At 44.9% G+C, this 27,921-nt stretch overlaps 1 protein-coding gene across 2 annotated transcripts in view; it reads right to left on the reverse strand.

The window, feature by feature from the left end:
* Positions 1 to 27,921, reverse strand: part of LOC115114241 (calsyntenin-2-like) — a 284,603-nt gene that overhangs the window by 49,405 nt on the left and 207,277 nt on the right. For both annotated transcript variants that reach the window (XM_029642323.2, XM_029642324.2), the window contains exons 5-8: positions 21,593 to 21,742; positions 12,328 to 12,513; positions 10,426 to 10,683; positions 9,300 to 9,421 (exon numbers count right to left, since the gene is read on the reverse strand). In XM_029642323.2, coding sequence (XP_029498183.2) covers positions 9,300 to 9,421; positions 10,426 to 10,683; positions 12,328 to 12,513; positions 21,593 to 21,742 — 716 coding nt within the window. The remainder of the gene's footprint in view (positions 1 to 9,299; positions 9,422 to 10,425; positions 10,684 to 12,327; positions 12,514 to 21,592; positions 21,743 to 27,921) is intronic.

The following is a 27,921-nucleotide window of genomic DNA, read 5'->3' on the forward strand; positions in this document are numbered from 1 at the left end:
TATATTTCTTACTACTTTAACTACTTAAAAAATGCTCCTTAACACAATTTAACCAGGTGCTCTAGACTAGAGCTTCCATAGGGACTTTGCAGCAGGCTGAATGTTTGATGTCCCTAGTATTACACTCCAAGCAACTCAACTATGGGACTAAAACATGTTAAAAATAACTCCCATGGAAGATATATATCCTGTCTGCCATTTTGGAGAGAAGAAAGGGAATGGATACTTCCCATGGTGACATAGCACTATACTGTGTACCACATGATCAAGGGCCCCATATTCTGTTTAAGAAAGACAGAGATATCGTAGGAAAACATACACACTTACATGGCAGGCACAGAGAGAATAAAAAGTGTTGGATCGCTTAGCTAAAACGCACAAGCCTGGAAAGTAGTTTTTTATCCTCTTATGTTTGTTGTGTAGTAAATCTTTCCATTTTTTTTTCATTGTTGTATTCGTTTTTTCCTGTGAAGCACATGGTGTTGCATTCCATGTCTGAAATAAAGCTCCATTTGATATGAAGTGTTGAAAGTTGTGGCTTTAAGTTCTGAACACCTAAAACCAGGAGCTAATATCATCCAAATCCCTCTTTTAGCTTAAAATAAAGTTAGCATAGTGATGTAGCATGTAGCCTTCTCCCCATGTTCCCTCAGTTTGTCTCCTGTCCCCCGTTTGCCTGGCAGATGTTTTGTGGAGTCTTTGTGTTGACTTGAGAGGTTGTTTACCAAAGCAACTGATTCTTCCACCTGGATGCCCTTGTCTTAGTTATAGCAGCCTCACAGGAGAAAAGAGCATTGGGTTGGAGAAAAATTGCCCTCCTTTAAACTATAGCAAACAATTCAATGGCGCCTAGCTATCATAGACACAGTGCTGCATAGAGTACTGATAGTGGGATGCTCAGTTTCTTGTACAACCTCGGAAAACTACACACAGACTCACAGGCAGACACAGGTGCGCAAATGGCCATGCACACACACACACACACACACGCACGCACGCACGCACGCGCGCACACCTTCCACAATCATAATCTACCTGGTGTGCAGTAACTCCAGAGACCTTGACTTAATTACAGTGTTTTTCTTAATCGTTTCTGTATGCACATACATTATTGTACAGAAGGTCCCACAGCTATACGATTAGGAAAAGATACATATCTACACGATTAGGGAGTCGGAGAGTGGAGGTGGAGCGATGCCGATACAAAATTTTCCATTGGCTTATCTTGAATCATCCCAACAGTAGCTTATGTTAGGTGAAGACTTGATCTGTTAATACTACATAGTGGGCATTCTACAGAACTTGAGTTTACACCAGCCTGATATTCTAGTAAGCTATTTGTTTGCTTCAGATGGTTTTATACCTGTGCAGTAACACTGTAATTAAGGACAATACTGTATGACCATGTTGTGAAATGAGTCATTTCATTGTTCTGTAATTGTATAGTCATGGAGTAAACAGTTTACATTCTTACACATTTTAAATACACTAGTGTATGGTCTATATAACTCCCTCTAGCCCATGTCTAAACAATTCCAATATTTTGATATGTTGGGGGAGTAGTGAACGAGTGAACACTTCAGGAGGAATGAGAGAATATTGGGATGCAACCTATGTATTGAGAGAGTACACTGAGAGAAAATGTACACCACCAAATTGCCCCTCTGCGCTTCAGAGACAAAAAAGCACACAATGAATAAATGAACAAAAACTACCACTACAATAATTTTGCCTGACACATTTTTATCATGGTTGACTAAAGTACACAAGTAAATTATCCTACCTTATAGGTTCCTCCGCAACAAAGCACGACCAAATAATTGTTCTTTATTCATTTACAGTATATTCATCTTTGAAGAAAATTACACCTAGTTTTCTATATCAAAGACTCTGCTAGTTATCTGTCATATTGACATTTTCACACAGATAGGCTGTGTTGTACTGAAATAATGGCTTTCACAGTAATTTAGTTCAATGACTTTCTGAAACATAAACGCAGAAGAAAGACGAGGTGGGCCATTACTCTGGATAGATTATCCAGTGTGTGTGTGTGTCTGTGTTTGTCCATGTGTGTGGTATCTCCTATCCTCTTATCTCCTGCTGTGGGGAGAGGAGTGGAGGTAGTGGGACGCAGGTAATCAGGATGACGAGATATGAAGAGCCACTGCAATGACCTCTTACTGCAGCAGTAATCATAGTCCATCACCTGGAGAAAAACACTCCGAACCAAGCCCCATCGGGGACGCACACACACACACACAGAGCGAGCGAGCTAACAACTGCAGGAGATAAGAGGCGGTATTAGAACACAGTACATACAAACAATGAGAGATGGCTCTCAAAGAAAAGCTAATGCTCTACTGCTGTTTGTCTACCTGAGGAAAAACTCAGTGAGACAGACATGACTGGAATAGTCATTTAGCAACACAACACTGCCCAAGCACAAAAGTAATAGCTGCTCACTTTCAAACCTTAAGTTAAATTAGCAAGAAAGCAGCATTGTCTAATGGGTAACATATTGACTGTTTAACAAAAATACACATTTCTTCCCCTAGCCCTGTACCATAATAAAAAGGCATAGATTCGAAGAGCCAACGTTATCGGTGGGACTTAGAGGGCTTGGCCCGCCCTACTGTACCTCCTTGCCTGTCCAAATAAAATAAAAAAATATTGACAATTATAATAAATATAACTATTTCAATAAATAGAAATGTTTGGGGTTAATTTTACAAAAAGTTTCTCACAAATTTGAAGTTGCGATCTTGTCTCATCGCTGCAACTCTGCAACGGGCTCGCGAGGGATCGAGACATGCGTCCACTGAAACACAACCCGCCAGGCCTGCTTCATGACATAATGCTGGCTTAACTCAGAAGCCAGCCACACCATTGTGTCGGAAGAAACACCCTTTTGACTAACGACCCGAAGGCAGCTTGCAGGCGTCCAGACCGCCACAAGGAGTCTCTAGAACATGATGACCTGGCCAAACCCTCCCCTAAGCCAGAGAACGCTGGGTCATTTATGCGCCGCCCTTATGGGACTCCTAGTTATGGGATCGAACCCCAGGCTGTAGTGGTGGCTCAGCACAGCGATGCAGTGCTTTAGACCTTTGTGTCTCTCGGAGGCCTATTCATAATTTATTTAACCGAGACGCGCGCCGACAGAAATTGTCATTGTCAGATAAAGCATCCGAGCAAGCGAAACATCAATGTCTCAGTACGTGTAGCCAATGTAGCTCATTGCTGTCTGGACTAAAAGAGTATGACATTCTCTTTTCTTGCCAGACCGCATCAGATACGTGGGGCTACATATTGTAAGACAGAAGGGCACTGTTTCGGTCGACCGGATGCTATTTTCGACTAACGTGCAAAGATAACCTACTTTTTTGAAGTGATTTGTTTTGCAATCAGATGGAAACATCATGACTGGTTGTGTTCATGTCACATTAAAAGGTAGTCTAATACATGCTCACAGTTGTTACTATAAATCCCACAATAGAACCACTAAAGCAGTCATTTGGACTGCTCATGAATGAATTTTTTTTTATTACTCTGCCATTTTTAAAGTCAAGCCCCCCTCCGTCCTTGACTTTTCCTAAATAAGTCTATAATGCACACTGGTGTTGTTAGAACCTTAACCTCTTCAACCTATGGGGGCGCTATTTCATTATTGGATAAAAAAACGTGCCCATTTTAAGTGCAATATTTTGTCACAAAAAGATGCTCGACTATGCATATAATTGACAGCTTTGGAAAGAAAACACTCTGACGTTTCCAAAACTGCAAAGATATTATCTGTGCGTGCCCCAGAACTGATGCTACAGGCGAAACCAAGATGAAACTTCAAACAGGAAATGAGCAGGATTTTTGACGCTCTGTTTTTCTTTGGCTCCTTATATGGCTGTGAAAGCGCCACGAATTAGCCTGCCCTTTCTATCGTTTCTCCAAGTTGTCTGCATCATTGTGACGTATTTGTAGGCATATCATTGGAAGATTGGCCATAAGAGACTACATTTACCACGTGTCCGCCCGGTGTCCTTTGTTGAAATTGTTGCATCCGAAGTTCTTCAAAGGTAATGATTTTATTTGAATGGTTTTCTGGTTTTTGTGAAAATGTTGCCTGCTGAATGCTAACGCTAAATGCTATGCTAACTATCAATGCTGTTACACAAATGCTTGTTTTGCTATGGTTGAGAAAAATATTTTTGAAAATCTGAGATGACAGTGTTGTTAACAAAAGGCTAAGATTGAGAGCTAGCATATTTATTTCATTTCATTTGCGATTTTCATGAATAGTTAACGTTGCGTTATGGTAATGAGCTTGAGGCTTTAGTCACGATCCCGGATCCGGGATGGCTCGTCACATGCAGAACTGGTACTCAAATAAAATAAAATTGTATTGGTCACATACACGTATTTAGCAGATGTTATTGCGGGTGTAGAGAAATGCTTGTCAAACTAGCTCTGAGAGTGCAGTAATATCTAACAAATAATATCTATCAATTTCACAACATATACTCAATACACACAAATCTAAGTAAAATAATGGAATTAAGAATATATAAATATATGGACGAGCAATGTCATAGCATAAACTAAGATACTGTAGAATAACAGTAGAAATGTATATAGGCAGCAGCCTCTAAGAACAGCCTTGAGAAAAAAGCTGTTTTTCAGTCTCTCGGCCCCAGCTTTGATGCACCTTTACTGACCTCATCTTCTGGATGATAGCGGGGTAAACAGGCAGTGGCGCCGAAGAACATGGCTGACGTTTTACATTCTCCCAACCAATTGTGCTATTTTGTTAGTTTTTTTTTGCTTTTTGTGTAACTTATTTTTGTACTTATTTTGTACATAATGTTGCTGCTACCGTCTCTTATGACCGAAAATAACTTCTGGACATCAGAACAGCGATTACTCACCGCGGACTGGAAGAAACTACTGCTTTCACTGGAACAGGCACAGATCCCTGTAAGTTGCTTGAAGAAATTATGCAGGACAAGGGGTCGCAGATCGGTCTGCCTTCTGAGAATCCGTAGGCGACCAAGTAAACTCCCACTGCCATCTGTTCTTCTTGCTAACGTGCAATCATTGGAAAGTAAAATTGATGTCCTACGATTAAGATTATCCTGCCAACGGGACATTAAAAACTGTAATATCTTATGTTGCACCGAGACGTGGCTGAACGACGATACGGATAATACAGAGCTGACGGGATTTTCCATGCACCGGCAGGACAGAGAATCTAATATTAAATAATTCTCAAGGTATTTTTTGACTGAGGTAGAGTACCTTAAGATAAGCTGTAGACCACACTATCTACCGAGAGAGTTCTCTCTATATATTACTCGTATCTATTTACCACCACAGAATGAAGCTGGCACTAAGACCGCTCTCAACCAACTCTATAAGGCCATAAGCAAAGAAGAAAATGCTCACCAAGAAAAGGCACTCCTAGTGGCCGGGGACTTTAATGCAGGCAAACTTTAATCAGTTTTACCAAATTTTTACCAGCATGTCACATGTGCAACCAGAGGGAAATAAATCCTAGACCACCTTTACTCCACACACAGAGATGCATACAAAGCTCTCCTCCACCCTACATTTGGAAAATCTGGCCATAATTCTATCCTCCTGATTCCTGCTTACAAGCAAAAACGAAGGCAGGAAGTATCAGTAACTTGCTCAATATGCAAGTGGTCAGATGACGTGGATGTTACACTCCATGACTGTTTTGCAAGCACAGACTGGAATATGTCCCGGGATTCATCCAATGGCATTGAGGAGTACACCATGACATCGCCCCACAGCGACCGCACGTACATATCCCAACCAGAAACCATGGATTACAGGCAACATCCACATCGAGCTAAAGGCCCGAGCTGCCGCTTTCAAGGAGCGGGAGACTAATCCGGACACTAATAGGAAATCCCGCTATGCCCTCAGGCTAACCATCAAACAAGCAAAGCGGCAATACAGGATTAAGATTGAATCCTACTACACCGGCTCTGATGCTCGTTGGATGTGGCAGGGTTTAAAAACTATTAAGGACTACAAAGGGAAACCCAGACGCAAGCTGACCAGTGACGCGAGCCTACCAGATGAGCTAAAAGCCTTTTATCCTTTTATGCTCGCTTCGAGGCAAGCAACACTGAAGCATACATGAGAGCACCAGCTGTTCTGGATGACTGTGTGATAATGCTCTCGGTAGACCAAAACCGAGAGCATTAAAAAAGCATGCACAGACAAACTGTCAAGTGACTTCACTTGACAGTTTGACACCTCTTGACTCCTCTCCCTGACCGAGTCTGTAATACCTACATGTTTCAAGCAGACCACCATAGTCCCTGTGCCCAAGGAAGCGAAGGTAACCTGCCTAAAGGATTACCGCCCCGTAGCACTCACATCGGTAGCCATGAAGTGCTTTGAAAGGCTGGTCATGGCTCACATCAACAGCATCCTCCCGGACACCCTAGACCCACTCCAATTCGCATACCGCCCCAACAGATCCATTGACTACAGCTCAGCGTTCAACACCATAGTGCCCACAAAGCTCATCACTAAGCTAAGGATCCTGGACACCTCACTATGGAACTGAACACCTCACTATGGAACTGGATCCGGGACTTCCTGACGGACCGCCCCCAGGTGGTAAGAGTAGGCAACAACGCGTCTGCCACGCTGATCCTTAACACGGGGGCCCCTCAGGGGTGTGTACTTAGTCCCCTCCTGTACTCCCTGTTCACCCATGATTGCGTGGCCAAACACGACTCCAACACCATCATTAAGTTTGCTGACCACACAACAGTGGTAGGTCTGATCACCAACAACGATGGTAGGCCTATAGGGAGGAGGTCAGACAACTGGCAGTGTGGTGCCAGGACAACAACCTCTCCCTCAATGTGAGCAAGACAACGGAGATGATCGTGGACTACTGGAAAAGGCGGGCTGAACAGACCCCCATTAACATCGACGGGGCTGTAGTGGAGCAGGTCGAGAGTTACAAGTTCCTAGTTGTACACATCACCAACGAACTATCATAATCCTAACATACCAAGACAGTCGTGAAGAGGGAAAGACGAAACCTTTTCCCCCTCAGCAGACTAAAAAGATTTGGCATTGGTCCACAAATCCTCAAAAAGTTCTACAGCTGCACCATCGAGACCAACCTGACCAGTTGCATCACCACCTGGTATGGCAACTGCTCGGCATCTGACCGTAAGGCGCTACAGAGTGTAGTGCATATGGCCCAGTACATTACTGGAGCCAAACTTCCTGCCATCCAGGACCTATATAATAGGCGGTGTCAGAGGAAAGCCCATAGAATTGAGGAAAGCCCATCTCAATTGTGCATTGTGCACAGGGTTGTGAGTCTTTTAGGTGCCAAGCTAAATTTCTTCAGCCTCCTGAGGTTGAAGAGGCATTATTGTGCCTTCTTCATCACACTGTCTGTGTGGGTGAATCATTTCAGTTTGTCACTGATGTGTTTCCTACCTTCACCACCTGGGGGCGGCCCATCAGGAAGTCCAGGACCCAGATACACAGGATGGAGTTCAGACCCTGGGCCTCAAGCTTAATGATGAGCTTGGAGGGTACTATGGTGTTGAATGCTGAGCTATAGTCAATCAACAGCATTCTTACATAGGTATTCCTCTTGTCCAGATGGGATAGGGCAGTATGCAGTGCGATGGGGATTGCATCGTCTGTCGATCTATTGGGGCGGTAAGCAAATTGAAGTGGGTCTAAGGTGACAGGTAAGGTGGAGGTGATATGATGCTTGACTAGTCTCTCAAAGCACTTCATGATGACAGAAGTGAGTGCTACGGGGTCATTTAGTTCAGTTAGCTTTGCTTTCTTGGGTATAGGAACAATGATGGCCATCTTGATGCATGTGGGGACAGCAGACTGGGATAGGGAGAGATTGAACATGTCCATGAACATACCAGCCAGCTAGGGATGCCATCTGGGCCGGCAGCCTTGCGAGGGTTAACATGCTTAAATGTCTTACTCACTTCGGGCCATGGAGAAGTAGAGCCCACAGTCCTTGGTAGCGGGCCGTGTCAGTTGCACTGTGTTATCCTCAAAGCGGGCGAAGAAGGTGTTTAGCTTGTTTAGCTTATAGGAGGGCAGGTCATTTTTTTATATGGTTTTCCCCGTTGCCCCTGCTTCTCTCGACAGCAGGGCCTGCTCCCCTCCTCCCAATAGTTGACGATAGATGCCGAGCTCAGTTCATAATCACCCTGATAATTGCCTCGAAAGTGAACCTAAACTATACCGAAACTAATTTCACACATACAATAACAGATTAAATAAATAAAGTATGATGAGTTGATGAGCAAGGGGAAACAAATGATGCATAATTATGTAATCACCAATTGCGAATCAAGAACAGTGCGGGCCATTCTATGGCATTGATTGATTCTAATTCTAATGTCAAAATGTTATGTACTCTGTTATCAGTCTACTCTGGCCTACTTGTAGTACACGGTGAGAGCGTGAGTAATTTACAATGGCAAGAAGACCAAGACCAATGGATGCTGCGTTAGTGTTGCTACAAAATCTGAATGAAAACGGCTCAGATGGTGTGGAAGAAATGAATCAGGATGACATCGCCCAATGAGTATTCTTCTGATTCTGAGCCTCAACCTGAACCTACACCTCCGAGGCCTAAGTGCAAAAAAAGACAGAACTGTGAGCAGTGAGCAGGTGCCCACGCCACCACCAAATGGAACGGTGAGACCGGAGAGAGGACGACACCGTTTGGAATAGAACAAGCTGGTGAGAATTCCACGGGCTATTATCTGTACAAAATGTCCTCACTGAGAGAGTAGGTCTACATCTCAAGCAAGAAACAAAAAATAGGCAAACGCAACTTAACTGCTTTCGTTGTTTACGCTATGTTACATGGGCATGCTCCAACTGACAATGGACTTTTTGACTGCTGTCATATTAACATTTCTATTCACTATGCCATTATTTATTTTGTGATGATTTTCACTATTATCAAGCACACACGTTGTCACCATTTGACCATGCATCTTGCTGACCGTGCGTCTTGATGATTCCAACACCAATGCTTTCTGTTTCATTTTTGTAACAATATATATAAACAAATTAAAGTGTCCAATATATCCACATAGGAGGTCCAGTGGGGGAAAAAAACGTGCCCCGTATGAAAATCAAATGCCCCTCCAACCGGTTCGTTCTGGAGCCGGCCCTAATTCTAAGTAGTATGCTAGTATAGACAATGGAACAGTGGAGGTTCTCCTGGGTCAAAAGTCAGAGGTCATAGGTCAGCTCACCTGCTCCAGTTTCCAGTGGAACTCTGCAGGGCGGAAGGTGTCAACCTGGGTGAAGTCTCTCCTGAGCAGGAAAACCAGACGGCAGTTGTGGACGTACAGGGAGTAGTGGTGCCGGTTCATCTCTGTAGAAGGATATGTGTATGTTACAGAAAACTGGCAATTACAGGCTTATAACATTCATAAACGTTTGAGTTATGATAACTTCCTTATCTAGCCAGAACAGAATAGAGATATCCTCTATTCTCATTCACAGGAAAACATAGACATTCTAGACGGTACACTGCATAAAATAAAATAAATATTTCAAGATATTCAACCAAAAAAGCAATTTTCCACAGTTAAGAGTGAAAATAAATGATGTTATACAAATGCTCTGCTAAAGTGGTATCTAAAATTATATCTGTCATTATGGACAAAGGAGCTTATTGGTGCAAAATGTCCTGTAAATGCTATTGACGTGTGCCACTTTGAATTATACCCTGCCACTTCACGAGGCAGCTCAATAAATGTCACAAGCTCCCTGTGCCATTGTGACATTGTGAAAGGCCCTGTGGGACGCTAATGAGGTGTGTGACTTCACAGCTTTTCTCTCATGGTGGCACTTTTCATCATAACCCCCCCCCCCCGTGCTTTTCCTTGGAGCCGCTGGGGTTACACACAGGGCTGTTTTGGCCGTGCATATTGATGGACTCTCCTTTTCGCTCAGTGTGAGAGGAGAGCTCGATGGAATCAATAAGAGCCTGTCAGGCCGCCTGTCTCCAGTCACACCTTCACAGCTCCACTTAGTCTGACTCTGAAACTAGAAGTGGTCGACAGATGACAAAACAACCTCTGGATTTACGCGACTACGCAACCTCCACTCCAGATTGGGCACAAAAATGTTCCTTATGTTCCACGTTGGCGCCAACTGTCTTCACATTGGAAGCTCCTTTCTTACACCTTACATTGAACAATAAATAGTAGCTGGAATAGTGGCTATTGCTTTGATTCTCTCTTAAAATCTTGTGACAGAAGATAAATAGCCTCAATTTGGGTAATAGCTCCACCACCGCACCACCATAAAATCATGCTTAACAATGCACTAGGATGGATCAAATCCCACAAATGAACCCCTTCCTGGTCTCACCGGTCTTGTCAGAGTTGCAGAGCAAGGTCTCCTTCTCAGCCCTCAGACCGGGGCTGGGCCCATGCTTCATCCACGTGGCGATGGTGAACTGGTCAGTCAGGTTCTGTGGAACCACCCGGTCCGGCACGTTGGAGGCCTGCCGCCCGTCGAAGCGGAAGATGAGGTCGCTATCCCGCCCACTGTCTGTCAGCAGCGAGGCCGTCCAATTGGTGGAAGCGCTGGGGGCGGGGAGGAGGTCCGTGCTGCCGGACGCCGCACCTGGAGGACCAATTAAAGATGAGAACAGTCCGTGGGTGACATTTTGACACACGAAAAGTGACACAAAGGTTGAAAGGAGACTGATACTTGTAACGTTTGAGTTGGAAGATACCTAAAAACCTCTAATCCCACGATGTCCATGCAGGGTGTCGTACGGGAGATAAGATGCTGAACTGTTGCAGAACAGTCTTCGTTGGGAAAGGTATTTGACATCTGTCTATTTCTCACCACAGCGTCACCCTCTCCATGTCACACAAGAGTTGACAGTATGAATCTAACGAGCGATGAATGACCCTGTATGTTAAGACACTTGTTTCTGTCCCCGAAATCCACACCCGACCCACCCCTTTGAAGAAACAGGCCAGCTCTTTTAAAACTATGCCACATTCAAGCCTGTCAATCGATAGGGACGCATAAATCCACGCCCAGGCCTCTTTAAACTGTATCAGGGCTTTCACTATCAGGAGGAGAGAGAAGTTGATGAGATTCAGTCTCATACTCTCACTCTGCAGGGTTTTCAGAAGGCCTTGTCAAATCTGTGACCCCTGCCTTCTTTTCATATTTTTTTTTGTATTGACCAGCCCACGTCTGACCATGAAAGCAATGAATTATTCAAAATTCCAACCATTCTCTGCTTAGGAAATAAAGTCCTTTTTTTTAAACAATTTTTTTTTTGTTTGGACAAATTTTTCAAATTGAACGGTAGGATGTTGTTGACCAAATTCAATTATCTTTAAAGTGGCTCTAGAAAATAACATGGTGGCCCTCTTGAGCAATCTCTGTGCATTCTCTATTTATGTGTACCGGTATTTGTACTCTCACAGAAATCAATGTTGCTATTACAATTTGTTTTGTTGCATATTAGATAACGATTATGGAGCTTTGGAAAAGCTCCTGGCTTGCAAACGTTGCATACTAAAGGAGTAGGGAAAGACTTCTGCATCCAAATGAACATATCAAGTATGCAGGTGTAGCCATTACTCAAACACATAAAGACTTAGGCTCGAGTCGAACAATAAACTGTTATTGCTGCATATACATTTTTTTAAACCAACCATATCACGCTTCAGTTTTTCACTACAGGAAATAAAATCCAAGAAAGAAATATATAGAAAATCTGGGACCGTTCACATTTTCAACTCTTCACAATGAAAATGTTCACTTGAGCAGATTTCCTCCCAGAATTATTAATAACAATGATTCATAAGGTTGATCAAATATAGACATTTAATTTAGTATATGCTCTTATAGAGCAGGACTTTCACTGTGATCGTGAGGAGAGAGAAGTTAGGGTTAAGTGCCTTGCTCAAGGGCACAGACAGATTTTTCACTTAGTCAGCACAGGGATTCAAACCAGCGACCTTTCAGTTACTGGCTCAACGCTCTTAACCGCTAGGCTACCTGCCGCCTACCTGTAGATTTACAAATTACAATGAAATGACTCTACGTGACAAAACATTAGAGTTTAGAGTAGTTACAACCATTAATGAGTTGAGTGAAATAGAAACAACACACCCAATTGTCTCTATGACTTCACAAGTCATAAGTGTAATTAACGCATTACACAATGTGCAACTGAACACAGGATGAAATGTTATTAGAACATTTGATTATTTTATTTTCTCTCTTTCCCTTGTGGCTTACCACAGAGTTTCTGTAGGGACTTCTCAGAGTAGGTCTCTCGGTCACAGCCCTTCCCAATGTGGCTGGTCTGCAGCTCCACCATGGCTCTCACCGCCGACAGCGGGCCGTCACAAGTCTCAAGGTGCATCTTGGGAAACAGTTGCTTGCTTCCCGTTCCGGGCTCATAGTCCATTCGTTTGTTCCAGCCTGGGAGAACAGGAGAAATATATTGTTTATTATTCCCAATAGAACATGTATTTTTCCTAATGCTTTAGTAATTCATATGCCAAAACTGGCTTGATAGGGCATAACTGTACTGAAATATTTGATCACTATTGCGCTACTGTAGATACAAACATTTCTAAATAGAACATTTAATTACTTCTGAAACAGTACTAAGAAATACAAATAATCACCTTGAAACGATAAATGCTTTCAACCACTGGCCAGGCTCTCCCACTGTTGTATTATTCACCATTTGCATGTTTGGTATTTCACTTTGGGTGAAGGTCAGACCCTTAGCCTGTTTTCAGCTCAGCATATTTGATCCTACAGCATCTTTCACTACTATAGCCAGGCTAGCTCCAGCACAGAGCCAATGCTACAGAGGAAAAGGGTTCCACTGAATACCAGAGCCAGCCTCTGAATTTGAAGGCATCACGGAGCACTCCTCACTAAAGCTAAACAGGTGACAGATGACTTCACACACCAAGAAGCTTAAGGGGAAGTGAGGTTCTGACACAGGAGGCTACGCTATGCTAACTGCTAACCCACTGTGCTTGCTAATCCATGTGCTTGCTAATCCACACAATTGAGTGTTGGCAACACGTATGAACGGGGTCTGCTATCATGGTCTTCCATATCAAACCAATAACCCTTATCTGACACAAAAAGAAAGAAAGGCTGACCATTCTGAGTTTAAATGAAATCAGGTGTTAGGCAACTCAGTGGAATGTTTCTCCTGTAGCTAATACTATAATGCTATAATGATCAACTTTGCTCTCAATGCTAATGAACATGCTAACACATCACCACAATGGGATTAATTTGACATGAATCACTGCCCAATTATGTCACAAACAAGATTGTGTTTACAGGTATCTCTATAACGATACTATTGAGTGGCAGACCAAGACCAGCTAACTACAGATAAAATATTTTAAATCAGAGAGTGTCTGTATCAAAAGGATGCATAGACCAGGTAGGGAGCCCCCAGACCTTTTCACACAGCAATATGAGAGTATAAGAACTGGGGGGAATAGAATACGAAAATAAGTGAAACAGTAAAATAAGAAGAGTGGGGAAGTAAAATGAAAAAAAATAAGACGCTTTAAGTGGTCTAGAGGGATGTTGATGGTTCTATACCAGATCAAAGCGATATGCCAGATTGCCAGGAAATGGCATGAAAATGCAAAAATGGGATGGGTGGCTAGAAGGATCTGCCACGATAGGTGACATATGACCAGAGAGATGGAGAGAACGGAACAGAGAGGGCGAGAGAAAGGTAGATGTAGTAAGAGAGCAAGGATGAGAGAATTGGCGGAAAACGGAGAGCGCAAGAGGCGAATTAGAAGCTCAAGGAACCTGACAGCTCCAGTGCAGGAAGGCCTCACCTCCCCTCGACTTCGTCTGTCATCTTTGTCGCCCGTTTTACATTTCGATTACCCTCCATATGTATCTATGGTCCGCACCAGGCTTTCTTTATAGTCTAAGGGGCAGTTATAGCCATTTTATTGCTGTGTTTAGAGCGGAGAGTTGACAGCTGTCGAGTCTATTCCGTCATATATTCTAGGCCAAACACTCAGAGAGAAATGACATGCCCAGGGAGAGGCAGACAGAGAAATGACATGCCCAGGGAGAGGCAGACAGAGAAATGACATGCCCAGGGAGAGGCAGACAGAGAAATGACATGCCCAGGGAGAGGCAGACAGAAAAATGACATGCCCAGGGAGAGGCAGACAGAGAAATGACATGCCCAGGGAGAAGCAGACAGAGAAATGACATGTCCAGGGAGAGGCAGACAGAGAATTGACATGCCCAGGGAGAAGCAGACAGAGAAATGACATGCCCAGGAAGAGGCAGACAGAGAGATGACATGTCCAGGGAGAGGCAGACAGAGACTTGACATGCCCAGGGAGAGGCAGACAGAGTAATGACATGCTCAGGGAGAGGCAGACAGAGTAATGACATGCCCAGGGAGAGGCAGACAGAGAAATGACATGCCCAGGAAGAGGCAGACAGAGAAATGACATGCCCAGGAAGAGGCAGACAGAGAAATGACATGCCCAGGGAGAGGCAGACAGAGAAATGACATGCCCAGGGAGAGGCAGACAGAAAAATGACATGCCCAGGGAGAGGCAGACAGAGAAATGACATGTCCAGGTAGAGGCAGACAGATAATTGACATGCCCAGGGAGAGGCAGACAGAGAAATGACATGCCCAGGGAGAAGCAGACAGAGAAATGACATGCCCAGGAAGAGGCAGACAGAGAGATGACATGTCCAGGGAGAGGCAGACAGAGACTTGACATGCCCAGGGAGAGGCAGACAGAGTAATGACATGCCCAGGGAGAGGCAGACAGAGTAATGACATGCCCAGGGAGAGGCAGACAGAGAAATGACATGCCCAGGGAGAAGCCGACAGAGAAATGACATGCTCAGGGAGAGGCAGACAGAGAAATGACATGTTCAGGGAGAGGCAGACAGGGGAATGACATGTCCGGGGAGAGGCAGACAGAGAAATGACATGCCCAGGGAGAAGCAGACAGAGAAATGACATGCCCAAGCAGACAGGAGAAGCAGACAGAGAAATGACATGCCCAGGAAGAGGCAGACAGAGAGATGACATGTCCAGGGAGAGGCAGACAGAGACTTGACATGCCCAGGGAGAGGCAGACAGAGTAATGACATGCCCAGGGAGAGGCAGACAGAGTAATGACATGCCCAGGGAGAGGCAGACAGAGAAATGACATGCCCAGGGAGAAGCCGACAGAGAAATGATATGCTCAGGGAGAGGCAGACAGAGAAATGACATGTTCAGGGAGAGGCAGACAGGGAAATGCCATGCCAGGGAGAGGCTGACAGAGAAATGACATTTTCAGGGAGAGGCAGACAGAGAAATGACATGTTCAGGGAGAGGCAGACAGAGAAATGACATGTCCAGGGAGAGGCAGACAGAGAATTGACATGCCCAGGGAGAAGCAGACAGAGAAATGACATGCCCAGGAAGAGGCAGACAGAGCGATGACATGTCCAGGGAGAGGCTGACAGAGAAATGACATGTCCAGGGAGAGGCAGACAGAGAAATGACATGCCCAGGGAGAGGCAGACAGAGAAATGACATGTTCAGGGAGAGGCAGACAGAGAAATGACATGTCCAGGGAGAGGCAGACAGAGAAATGACATGTCCAGGGAGAGGCAGACAGAGAAATGACATGCCCAGGGAGAGGCAGACAGAGAAATGACATGCCCAGGGAGAGGCAGACAGAGAAATGACATGCTCAGGGAGAGGCAGACAGAGAAAGGATGTTGTTAGAAGGCTAGCACAGAAAAGGTACAGGATTTCACCTGTGATTTTAATTAAGAGTTATACTCATGTTGTATACTGAACCAAACTATAAACGCCACATGCAACAATTTCAAAGATTCGACCGAATTACAGTTCATAGAAGGAAATCAGTCGATTGAAACAAATAAATGAGGCTTTAATTTATGGATTTCACTGGGCAAATGGGCACAGCCATTTGGGAACCAGGCCCACGCACGGGGGAGCCAGGCCCAATCAATTAAAAGGAGTTTTTCCCCCACAAAAGGGCTTAATAACTGACAGGAATATCCCCCCCCCTCCCCCCACATCCCTCAGATGATCCCGCAGGTGAAGAAACCGGATGTGGAGGTCCTGGGCTGACGTGGACTGCAGTTGTGAGGTCGGTTGGACAAACTGCCAAAATTTCTGAAATGGTGTTTTAGGCGATGTATAGTAGAGAAATAAACATTCAATTCTCTGGCAACAGTTGTGTTGGACATTCCTGCAGTCAGCATGAGAATTGCAAGCTCCCTCAAAACTTGAGACTTTGTATTGTGTGACAAAACTGCACATTTTAGAGGGGCCTTTTATTGTCCCCAGCACAAGGTGCACCTGTGTAATGATCATGCTGTTTAATCAGCTTCTTGACATGCCACACCTGTCAGGTGGATGAATTATCTTGGCAAAGGAGAAATGCTCACTAACAGGGATGTAAACACATTTGTACACAACATTTTAGGGAGAAATAAGCTTTTTGTGCGTAGGGAAAATGTATTTCAGCACATGAAACACAGGACCAACACTTTACATGTTGTGTTTATATTTTTTGTTCAGTATAGTTTTCTCTTTTGGAGGACAATACAATTATCTATCTGTCTGTCCGTCCGTCCGTCTATCTATCTAACCTGGTAATGAACATATACTGTGTTGGTGTTGTCTTGGAGACCATAGAAATCTTGCATGCACGATTTCAAATAGAGCTATAATTTCAATAGACTTTCTATTCAATTACACAAGGCTTTTCTATTCAATTACACAAGGCTTTTCTATTCAATTACACAAATCATACTCCAACACATTTCATTATCCGGTTACAAGGTCAAATAAATGACTTGATGGAATATATAGCCATGTAAGTCATGGGCATAATATGTTAACGCCTTATTACATCTTGTATTTATGATTATATATGCCAACATTAATGGCTACTAGCCTATGTGGGATTATGCCTGGAATTATTACACATTACGGCCCATTATGCAACATTTATGAGCTTCTTGTGAGCATAACGTGTTCATGTTTCTTATTGGTCTGAAGGGTACGACCAATGTCTCTCTTAAAACAAAAAGATTGTGGGATTGCCACACTTTTCTGTACAGTACTTTGCAGCTGTATGTACCGTCTGTTGCCATGACTTTGAGGACTATTAGATATAGCTCTATTTGAGGGTGACATTTACAGTGAGTGTCTCATGGAGAGCTGCCCTTTAGTATCAAGCTTACCCCCCACTACTGTGTGAGCCTTCATTCAGGTAATGGAAAAACTCTGGCCCCATTTCAAGATACATTTCCAGCAAGAGGAATCACACACTGTCTTTAAATCTAAAATCCTTAATTGGTGTAACTGCCACGTCCGTTTGGGATATTACAACAACAAACTGCAAACAACTAACAGCCACCCCTCCCCCCCAGACATCAATGCACGTGTGACAGAACAACAGAATATGTACCATTTAAAACACATTTTTTTTACCACACTCCTTGACGCTCCTCAACCTTCGCTTCATCAACAATACCAAAACAATAACAAAGGCGCTTGGGAGAACTTTGCCAATGCGGACTCAACCTTTAAGGAACGGATAGATTTCTTGTAATTAGATGAAGGCGTCTTCCCAGCCTTTCTTCTCGTGAAGTGGCCTAATGACGTCTTTGACAGGGAAGCAGTGGGGGACCCTGTCCGCTTGTGAAGGCTTTAACTGTGTGACTGCTACAGTGGTACGAGACAAGATCCAGTCAAGTTCCACCGGCTTTCCTTAAACAATGTTTTCTTCCCTCTTGGGGATTTATTCTAAAACGGGATATGCTGTATTCCCCTCTTCCCTTCTCCACAGGGGCCCCTGACCTGGATTGCTCGGGTAAACAGAATCGAAGAGGACTGTACGATCCAGAGCAAGGAGTGTGAAAGTGTAGTTATAAGCCCTCACAGGGATGATGAGAGCTCCTCTTTCTCTTAGAACACTACTGGGTCATGGGTGCAGAGGGACAAAAGGACAGTCTAAGGTGAAACGCAGAGACACTGATAGTGCTGCAAGCAAGTACCCTGAGTCATGCTGGCGGCCATTTTTTGAGGAGTAAACTGATTTCTGCTACAGTGTGGTAGCCTCTAACTTTGGGGAAGCCAAACTACTTATTGAATGATTAGCAACCTGTTAGTAACTTTTGCGTTCTGCAACTTAGATCTTTGCAGTGTGAACATACACACTGAGCCTACATAGTCAACAACGCAGCCTCTGCCAGCTAGCCTACTTCAGCAGTACTGTATCATTTTAATAATTTTAGTCAATAAGATTCTTGCTACGTAAGCTTAACTTTCTGAACACTCGAGACGTGTAGTCCACTTGTCATTCCAATCTCCTTTGCATTAGCGTAGCCTCTTGTGTAGCCTGTCAACTATGTGTCTGTCTATCCCTGTTCTCTCCTCTCTGCACAGACCATACAAACGCTCCACACCGCGTGGCCGCGGCCACCCTAATCTGGTGGTCCCAGCGCGCACGACCCACGTGGAGTTCCAGGTCTCCGGTAGCCTCTGGAACTGCCGATCTGCGGCCAACAAGGCAGAGTTCATCTCAGCCTATGCCTCCCTCCAGTCCCTCGACTTCTTGGCACTGACGGAAACATGGATCACCACAGACAACACTGCTACTCCTACTGCTCTCTCTTCGTCTGCCCACGTGTTCTCGCACACCCCGAGAGCTTCTGGTCAGCGGGGTGGTGGCACCGGGATCCTCATCTCTCCCAAGTGGTCATTCTCTCTTTCTCCCCTTACCCATCTGTCTATCGCCTCCTTTGAATTCCATGCTGTCACAGTTACCAGCCCTTTCAAGCTTAACATCTTTATCATTTATCGCCCTCCAGGTTCCCTCGGAGAGTTCATCAATGAGCTTGATGCCTTGATAAGCTCCTTTCCTGAGGACGGCTCACCTCTCACAGTTCTGGGCGACTTTAACCTCCCCACGTCTACCTTTGACTCATTCCTCTCTGCCTCCTTCTTTCCACTCCTCTCCTCTTTTGACCTCACCCTCTCACCTTCCCCCCCTACTCACAAGGCAGGAAATACGCTCAACCTCATCTTTACTAGATGCTGTTCTTCCACTAACCTCATTGCAACTCCCCTCCAAGTCTCCGACCACTACCTTGTATCCTTCTCCCTCTCGCTCTCATCCAACACTTCCCACACTGCCCCTACTCGGATGGTATCGCGCCGTCCCAACCTTCGCTCTCCCCCGCTACTCTCTCCTCTTCCATCCTATCATCTCTTCCCTCTGCTCAAACCTTCTCCAACCTATCTCCTGATTCTGCCTCCTCAACCCTCCTCTCCTCCCTTTCTGCATCCTTTGACTCTCTATGTCCCCTATCCTCCAGGCCGGCTCGGTCCTCCCCTCCCGCTCCGTGGCTCAACGACTCATTGCGAGCTCACAGAACAGGGCTCCGGGCAGCCGAGCGGAAATGGAGGAAAACTCGCCTCCCTGCGGACCTGACATCCTTTCACTCCCTCCTCTCTACATTTTCCTCTTCTCTCTCTGCTGCTAAAGCCACTTTCTACCACTCTAAATTCCAAGCATCTGCCTCTAACCCTAGGAAGCTCTTTGCAACCTTCTCCTCCCTCCTGAATCCTCCTCCCCCTCCTCCCTCTCTGCAGATGACTTCGTCAACCATTTTGAAAAGAAGGTCGACGACATCCGATCCTCGTTTGCTAAGTCAAACGACACCGCTGGTTCTGCTCACACTGCCCTACCCTGTGCTCTGACCTCTTTCTCCCCCTCTCTCCAGATGAAATCTCGCGTCTTGTGACGGCCAGCCGCCCAACAACCTGCCCGCTTGACCCTATCCCCTCCTCTCTTCTCCAGACCATTTCCGGAGACCTTCTCCTTTACCTCACCTCATCAACTCATCCCTGACCGCTGGCTACGTCCCTTCCGTCTTCAAGAGAGCGAGAGTTGCACCCCTTCTGAAAAAACCTACACTCGATCCCTCCGATGTCAACAACTACAGACCAGTATCCCTTCTTTCTTTTCTCTCCAAAACTCTTGAACGTGCCGTCCTTGGCCAGCTCTCCCGCTATCTCTCTCAGAATGACCTTCTTGATCCAAATCAGTCAGGTTTCAAGACTAGTCATTCAACTGAGACTGCTCTTCTCTGTATCACGGAGGCGCTCCGCACTGCTAAAGCTAACTCTCTCTCCTCTGCTCTCATCCTTCTAGACCTATCGGCTGCCTTCGATACTGTGAACCATCAGATCCTCCTCTCCACCCTCTCCGAGTTGGGCATCTCCGGCGCGGCCCACGCTTGGATTGCGTCCTACCTGACAGGTCGCTCCTACCAGGTGGCGTGGCGAGAATCCGTCTCCACACCACGTGCTCTCACCACTGGTGTCCCCCAGGGCTCTGTTCTAGGCCCTCTCCTATTCTCGCTATGCACCAAGTCACTTGGCTCTGTCATAACCTCACATGGTCTCTCCTATCATTGCTATGCAGACGACACACAATTAATCTTCTCCTTTCCCCCTTCTGATGATCAGGTGGCGAATCGCATCTCTGCATGTCTGGCAGACATATCAGTGTGGATGACGGATCACCACCTCAAGCTGAACCTCGGCAAGACGGAGCTGCTCTTCCTCCCGGGAAGGACTGCCCGTTCCATGATCTCGCCATCACGGTTGACAACTCCATTGTGTCCTCCTCCCAGAGCGCTAAGAACCTTGGCGTGATCCTGGACAACACCCTGTCGTTCTCAACTAACATCAAGGCGGTGGCCCGTTCCTGTAGGTTCATGCTCTACAACATCCGCAGAGTACGACCCTGCCTCACACAGGAAGCGGCGCAGGTCCTAATCCAGGCACTCGTCATCTCCCGTCTGGATTACTGCAACTCGCTGTTGGCTGGGCTCCCTGCCTGTGCCATTAAACCCCTACAACTCATCCAGAACGCCGCAGCCCGTCTGGTGTTCAACCTTCCCAAGTTCTCTCACGTCACCCCGCTCCTCTGCTCTCTCCACTGGCTTCCAGTTGAAGCTCGCATCCGCTACAAGACCATGGTGCTTGCCTACGGAGCTGTGAGGGGAACGGCACCTCAGTACCTCCAGGCTCTGATCAGGCCCTACACCCAAACAAGGGCACTGCGTTCATCCACCTCTGGCCTGCTCGCCTCCCTACCACTGAGGAAGTACAGTTCCCGCTCAGCCCAGTCAAAACTGTTCGCTGCTCTGGCCCCCCAATGGTGGAACAAACTCCCTCACGACGCCAGGACAGCGGAGTCAATCACCACCTTCCGGAGACACCTGAAACCCCACCTCTTTAAGGAATACCTAGGATAGGATAAAGTAATCCCTCTCACCCCCCTTAAAAGATTTAGATGCACTACTGTTCCACTGGATGTCATAAGGTGAATGCACCAATTTGTAAGTCGCTCTGGATAAGAGCGTCTGCTAAATGACTTAAATGTAATGTAAATGTAACATAGTCTTCCTCTGTGATGCCACTGACCTTGCCAGCCAGGTTTGCAGACGGGCTTGACATCGATGTGCACCGCCACACTCTCCGTCGCCCTCTTTTGGCCGCAGTCGAAGGCGGTCACCATGATCTTGTAGCGCAGCTGCTTGTCGTAGCTCAGTCGCTCCGTGTTTCTGATGTTGCCTAATGAGGGAGAGGAGAAATTAAGGTAAAAAAAACATTGCACGCGTGAGGGATGCACTCAAGACAATTCAAACTCACTGCTATCGTCTGTAAATCAATTCAGTTAATGTAATGTTCATCGATTTCAGTGAGTTGCTCTCCTATCCAAATGAATATCCTCATCACACTCTAACATCTAAGTGTGTTAGCCTTTGTTTTCCCACCTTCCCTAAACGGAGGCTATTTTGCTCAACTAGCTGGCAACCTCTACAGCCAGTTTGGTTGTCTGAGAGTATGTCAGTGTCTGGATCATAGAGATAGAGCACTAGAGAGGAACTATGGTTCGAGGTCCTATGACATCAGCATCTCTATAGTTGTATGTCTATGGTCCTGATGCTGATGCTGGTTGGCATTTATTCATGAATCTTGCCCTGGAGGCAGCTCTGCAGCTGTCAAGGAGAGGAGAGGAGGTCAGGAGCAGTGTGAGCCCTCAAACCTGGACAGCTCCACTCCCAGATGGACCCTATGAAGATGATGTACCCTCAAAAAGGAGGATATCTCAGTCTCTCACTTACTTCTGTGAATCTGGGTCGGAGAGTTAGTGGAGTGGTACGTTGTTAGTGCTGATTGTGGAGATTAATGCCATGTAGTGAATCAAAAGGACGCCTTTATTCAGATGTAGTTCCATACAAGCAGTCAGAGTGCTAAGGGTTTCGATGAAGACTGCAATAGCTGTGGTGGTTGCACTGGTCTCTACGGGCTGAACCCTAATTTAAGATGAGCAGGCATAACTCATTATTTTGCGAGAAATCTCCCATTGACAACAATGCACGATTAAGGCAAAAATTTGAGACGTGTGGATTCTACCCTAAATGACACCTTAGGGAGAGCTCAATCAATCAAATGTATTTATAAAGCCATTTTTACATCAGCAATCACAAAGTGCTCATACAGAAACCCATCCTAAAATGCCAAATAGCAAACAATGCAGATGTAGAAGCACGGTGGCTAGGAAAAACTCCCTCGGAAAACCTAGAGAGGAAACAGGCTCTGAGGGGTGGCATTGTTTGTCTTTGATTAAATGCGATACATTTACTGTAGCTGTGATACATCTCACACCATGATAGAACATAACCCAGCTAGGGTAAGTTACAAATGAGACATCACCAGTGACAGCTAGCAGGCCTCAGTCCCCGAGTCCCCACTTACATGATGGAGCTCCAGTCCCAGCCTCATCTCCCATTGCAACACAATCTCACACTCAATTCGTGCAAATACAGTGCCTTGCAAAAGTATTCACCCCCTTTGGCGTTTTTTCTATTTTGTTGCATTACAACCTGTAAATTAAATTGATTTTTATTTGGATTTCATGTAATGGACATTCATAAAATAGTCAAAATTATTTTTATTTTTATTTTTTTTAAATAAAGGAAAAGTGGTACTTGCTTATGTATTCACTCCCTTTGCTATGAAGCCCCTAAATAAGACCTGGTGCAACCAATTACCTTCAGAAGTAACATAATTAGTTAAATAAAGTCCACCTGTGCGCAATCTAAGTGTCACATGATCTGTCACATGATCTCAGTATATTTACACCTGTTTTGAAAGGCCCCAGAGTCTGCAACACCACTAAGCAAGGGTCACCACCAAGCAAAAGGCACTATGAAGACCAAGGACCTCTCCAAACAGGTCAGGGACAAAGTTGTGGAGAAATACAGATCAGGGTTGAGTTATAAAACAATATCATTCACTTTGAACATCCCACGGAGCACCATTAAATCCATTATAAAAAAAATTGAATGAATATGGCACCCACAACAAACCTGCCAAGAGAGGGCCCAACACCTACATCACCCCGAGAACACCATCCCCACAGTGAAGCATAGTGGTGGCAGTGTCATGCTGTGGGGATGTTGTTCATCAGCAGGAACTGGGAAACTGGTCAGAATTGAAGGAATGATGGATGGCGCTAAATACAGGGAAATTCTTAAGGAAAACCTGTTTCAGTCTTCCAGAGATTTGAGACTGGGACAGAGGTTCACCTTCCAGCAGGACAATGGCCCTAAGCATACTGCAAAAGCAACACTCAAGTGGTTTAAGGGGAACATTTAAATGTCTTGGAATGGCCTAGTCAAAGCCCAGACCTCACCACAGATTCTCAATTGGATTATGACTTAAAGATTGCTGTACACCAGCGGAACCCATCCAACTTGAAGGAGCTGGAGCAGTTTTGCCTTGAAGAATGGTCAAAAATCCTAAGAGGCTTGCAGCTGTAATTGCTGCAAAAGGTGGTTGTACAAAGTATTGACCTTCGGGTGGGGGGTGAATAGTTATGTACGCTCAAGTTCTGTTTTTCTTGTCTTATTTCTTGTTTGTTTCACAATAAAAAATATTTTGCATCTTAAAAGTGGTAGGTATGTTGTGTAAATCAAATGATTACAACCACCCCCCCCCCAAATCAACTTTAATTCCAGTTTGTAAGGCAACAAAATAGGAAGAATGCCAAGGGGGTGAATACTTTCGCATGCCACTGTATGTACAAAAAGTATCTCAGCAGATTTTGTGTGTTTTTGTGTGGCTTAATTAATGTGAAAAGACATACATTTTTGTGCAACTCCATTCATAGGAAAATACATTTTTGGGGGGCAAACTTCGGAACAATCTTTTGAAAGTTATTAGAGCAATGCATGATGGGCAATGGTGTTCAACACTGCCTCAGTGTTTGTATGTCTCAGTAATGATTAACATGGTTAAATAGTCATAAATCTCTGCTTGATTTAGCTTTTGATACATTTGGCATTTTTATACATATTCTGTATTTCCAGTGAATAATAAGCAATCAACACACTCATGTAAATAAATGGACACTACCTGTTAAAAAAAACATAAATTGCTCTCTGTGAATAAATGGTGAGAAGCCATGGGTTTGGGCTATGGGTTTGACAGCCAAATAATAATGATAGCAGTTATGAGAAGTTATCAGCTTACAAATGGTTTATTTACAACCTATGGTATATACGGGGTTGGGAACAGTGGCATGGGAAAGTCTGACATTAATTAAATAACCTAACCTTAAGCTATGTTCAATGTCAGCAGCAATTTCCATGATCAGGGTTTCACAGCCCTATAACAATGATCCAAGTTACAGTACAAGTCAAATGTTTGGACACACCTACTCATTCAAGGGTTTTTCTTTATTTGTACTATTTTATACATTGTAGAATAATAGTGAAGACATCAAAACTAGGAAATAACACATACAGTGGGGCAAAAAAGTATTTAATCAGCCACCAATTGTGCAAGTTCTCCCACTTAAAAAGATGAGAGATGCCTGTAATTTTCATCATAGGTACACTTCAACTATGACAGACAAAATGAGAAACAAAATCCAGAAAATCACATTGCAGGATTTTTAATGAATTTATTTGCAAATTATGGTGGAAAATAAGTATTTGGTCAATAACAAAAGTTTATCTCAATACTTTGTTATAGACCCTTTGTTGGCAATGGGAGGAAAATGTCAAGAACTTTGAAAGTTTCATCAAAAAGCATTAATCGCTATGATGAAGCTGGCTCTCTCGAGGACCGCCACAGGAAGGGAAGATCCAGAGTTACCAGCCTTCAGAAACCAGCAATTAACTGCACCTCAGATTTCACCCCAAATAAATGCTTCACAGATTTCAAGTAACAGACACATCTCAACATCAACTGTTCAGAGGAGATTGCGTGGCCTTCATGGTCGAATATCTGCAAAGAAACCACTATTAAAGGACACCAATAAGAAGAGACTTGCTTGGGCCAAGAAACACGAGAAATGGACATTAGACCAGTGGAGAAATGGACAGACCAGTGGAAATCTGTCCTTTGGTCTAATGAGTCCAAATTTGAGATTTTTGGTTGCAACCGCCGTGCCTTTGTGAGACGCATATTAGGTGAACAGATTATCTCCGCATGTGTGGTTCTCACCATGAAGCATGGAGGAGGAGGAGTGATGGTGTGGGGGTGCTTTGCTGGTGACCACTGTCAGTGATTTACTTAGAATTCAAGGCACACTTCCCCAGCATGGCTACCACAGCATTCTGCAGCGATACGTCATCCCATCAGGTTTGCACTTTGTGGGACTATCATTTGTTTTTCAACAGGACAATGACCCAAACACAGGGAGTGTAAGGGCTATTTGACCATGAAGGGGAGTGATGGAGTGCTGCATCAGATGACCTGGTCTCCGCAATCACCTCAACCCAATGGAGATGGTCAGCTTTGTGAACAAGTCCTGCGTTTTTGGTAACGGATGCTAATCTAGTTCCAGACACAGATTGATAGTTACCTTGTTATATGATGTGGAAGATGGCAGACGGAAGGGAGGGTGGTGCGACAGGTGCCGCTTCTCCTACAGATGCTGTTATTTTATCTAAAACATCAAGTGTAAGCCAACCCCAGCTAATTAACTCATGCAAAGATTTAAAGGGCAATTATGCATTTATAGTCTCCAGTGCATTGCCACGATTGTCAGTTATGTAGCTGCTCTACTGATAGTCTCAGTGGGTCCTTGCTGGGATGACACAATCAATCTACTGCCGGAGAATACCAACACCAAACACATTGGTTCACCGTTCCACGGGAGCGGACAATGCACAGCATACCATAATGTTCTGAAAAATGGCCTACGTCTACCTAAATCTACCTCACTCCCTATTCCACTGAACCGCTTCAGTAGTAAGGAGTAACAAACACAAGTCCAACATTTATCGGAAACGGTTCAACTTCCTGTTCACTACCTTCCTGCTATCCGGGATGTGCAACTCAACCCTGGGCCTAACATCACTGAGCCAGCGATACTCACAGGAGTGGAAAGCAGTGGATGGCCTCGTCCACTGATCGTCGCCACTGCGGAAGTGGTCATGATCTGATTTGCCGAAGGGAGGGCAGGGGATGGCCTTGTAGGCATCCAGGAAGAGGGAATAGCAGTGGTCGAGTGTTTTCCCAGCGCTAGTACTACAGTCAATGTGTTGGCAGGACTTTGGTAGCGTTTTCCTCAAATTTGCTTTGTTAAAATCCCCAGCTGCAATAAATGTGGCCTCAGGATATGTGGTTTCCTGAGTAGTGTAGTTCCTTGAGAGCCGTCGTGGTATCAGCTTGAGGGGGAATATACACGGCTGTGACTATAACCAAAGAGAATTCTCTTGGGAGGTAATACGGTCAGCATTTGATTATGAGGTATTCTAGGTCAGGTGAACAAAAGGACTTGAGTTTCTGTACGTTATCACAATCACACCATGAGTGGTTAATCATGAAACATACCACCGCCCTTCTTCCCGGAGAGGTCTTTATTCCTGTCTGCGTGAATTACTGAGAACCCAGCTGGCTGTATGGACAGGGACAGTATATCCGGAGAGAGCCATGATTCCGTGAAACAGAGTATGTTACAATCCTTGATGGCTCTATGGAAGGAGATCCTCACCCTGAGCTCGTCTACTTTATTGAACATTAGCGAGTAATATATTCGGAAGCGTAGGATGATAAAGTTTACTCCGAATAACTCTTTTCCGCTGGCCGTGAAAAATTCTCAGTCTGAAGCCATTCGATTATGGGTTTCACATCCCTATAATAATGATGATACAAGTTATAGCACCTTAAAAAGGGTTTATTTACAATGTCTGGGGTATAACATGTTGGGCAGAGTGGAGAGTAGGAGAGTCTGACATACAACCCCTAACTTGGGTTCAGTCTTCGCCAATGAGAACCAAGAGGGGCCTAGCTTTGTCCTTCATGACTGGGAAAGGCCTCGATTCTAGGCCGTAGGAAATCCTATATCCATCTCATTAGATCGGAACAGGATGTCACACCCTGATCTGTTTCACCTGTCTTTGTGCTTTTCTCCACTCCCCTCCAGGTGTCGCTCATCTTCCCTATTATCCCCAGTGTATTTATACCTGTGTTCTCTGTTGCCAGTTTGTTTTGTTAGTCAAGCCTACCAGCGTTTTTCCCCATGCTCCTGTCTTTTCTAGTTCCTGTTTTCTAGTTTTCCCGGTTTTGACCATTCTGTCTGCCCTGACCCTGAGCCTGCCTGTTCTGTACCTTATGGACTTTGATCTGGATTACTGACCTCTGCCAGCCCTTGACCTGTCATTTTGCCTGCCCCCTGTTCTAGTAATAAACTTTTGTTACTTCGACACTGTCTGCATCTGGGTCTTCTCCTG

This window comes from Oncorhynchus nerka, linkage group LG9b, assembly GCF_034236695.1.
Source record: "Oncorhynchus nerka isolate Pitt River linkage group LG9b, Oner_Uvic_2.0, whole genome shotgun sequence".
In the NCBI taxonomy this organism is placed as follows: domain Eukaryota; kingdom Metazoa; phylum Chordata; class Actinopteri; order Salmoniformes; family Salmonidae; genus Oncorhynchus; species Oncorhynchus nerka.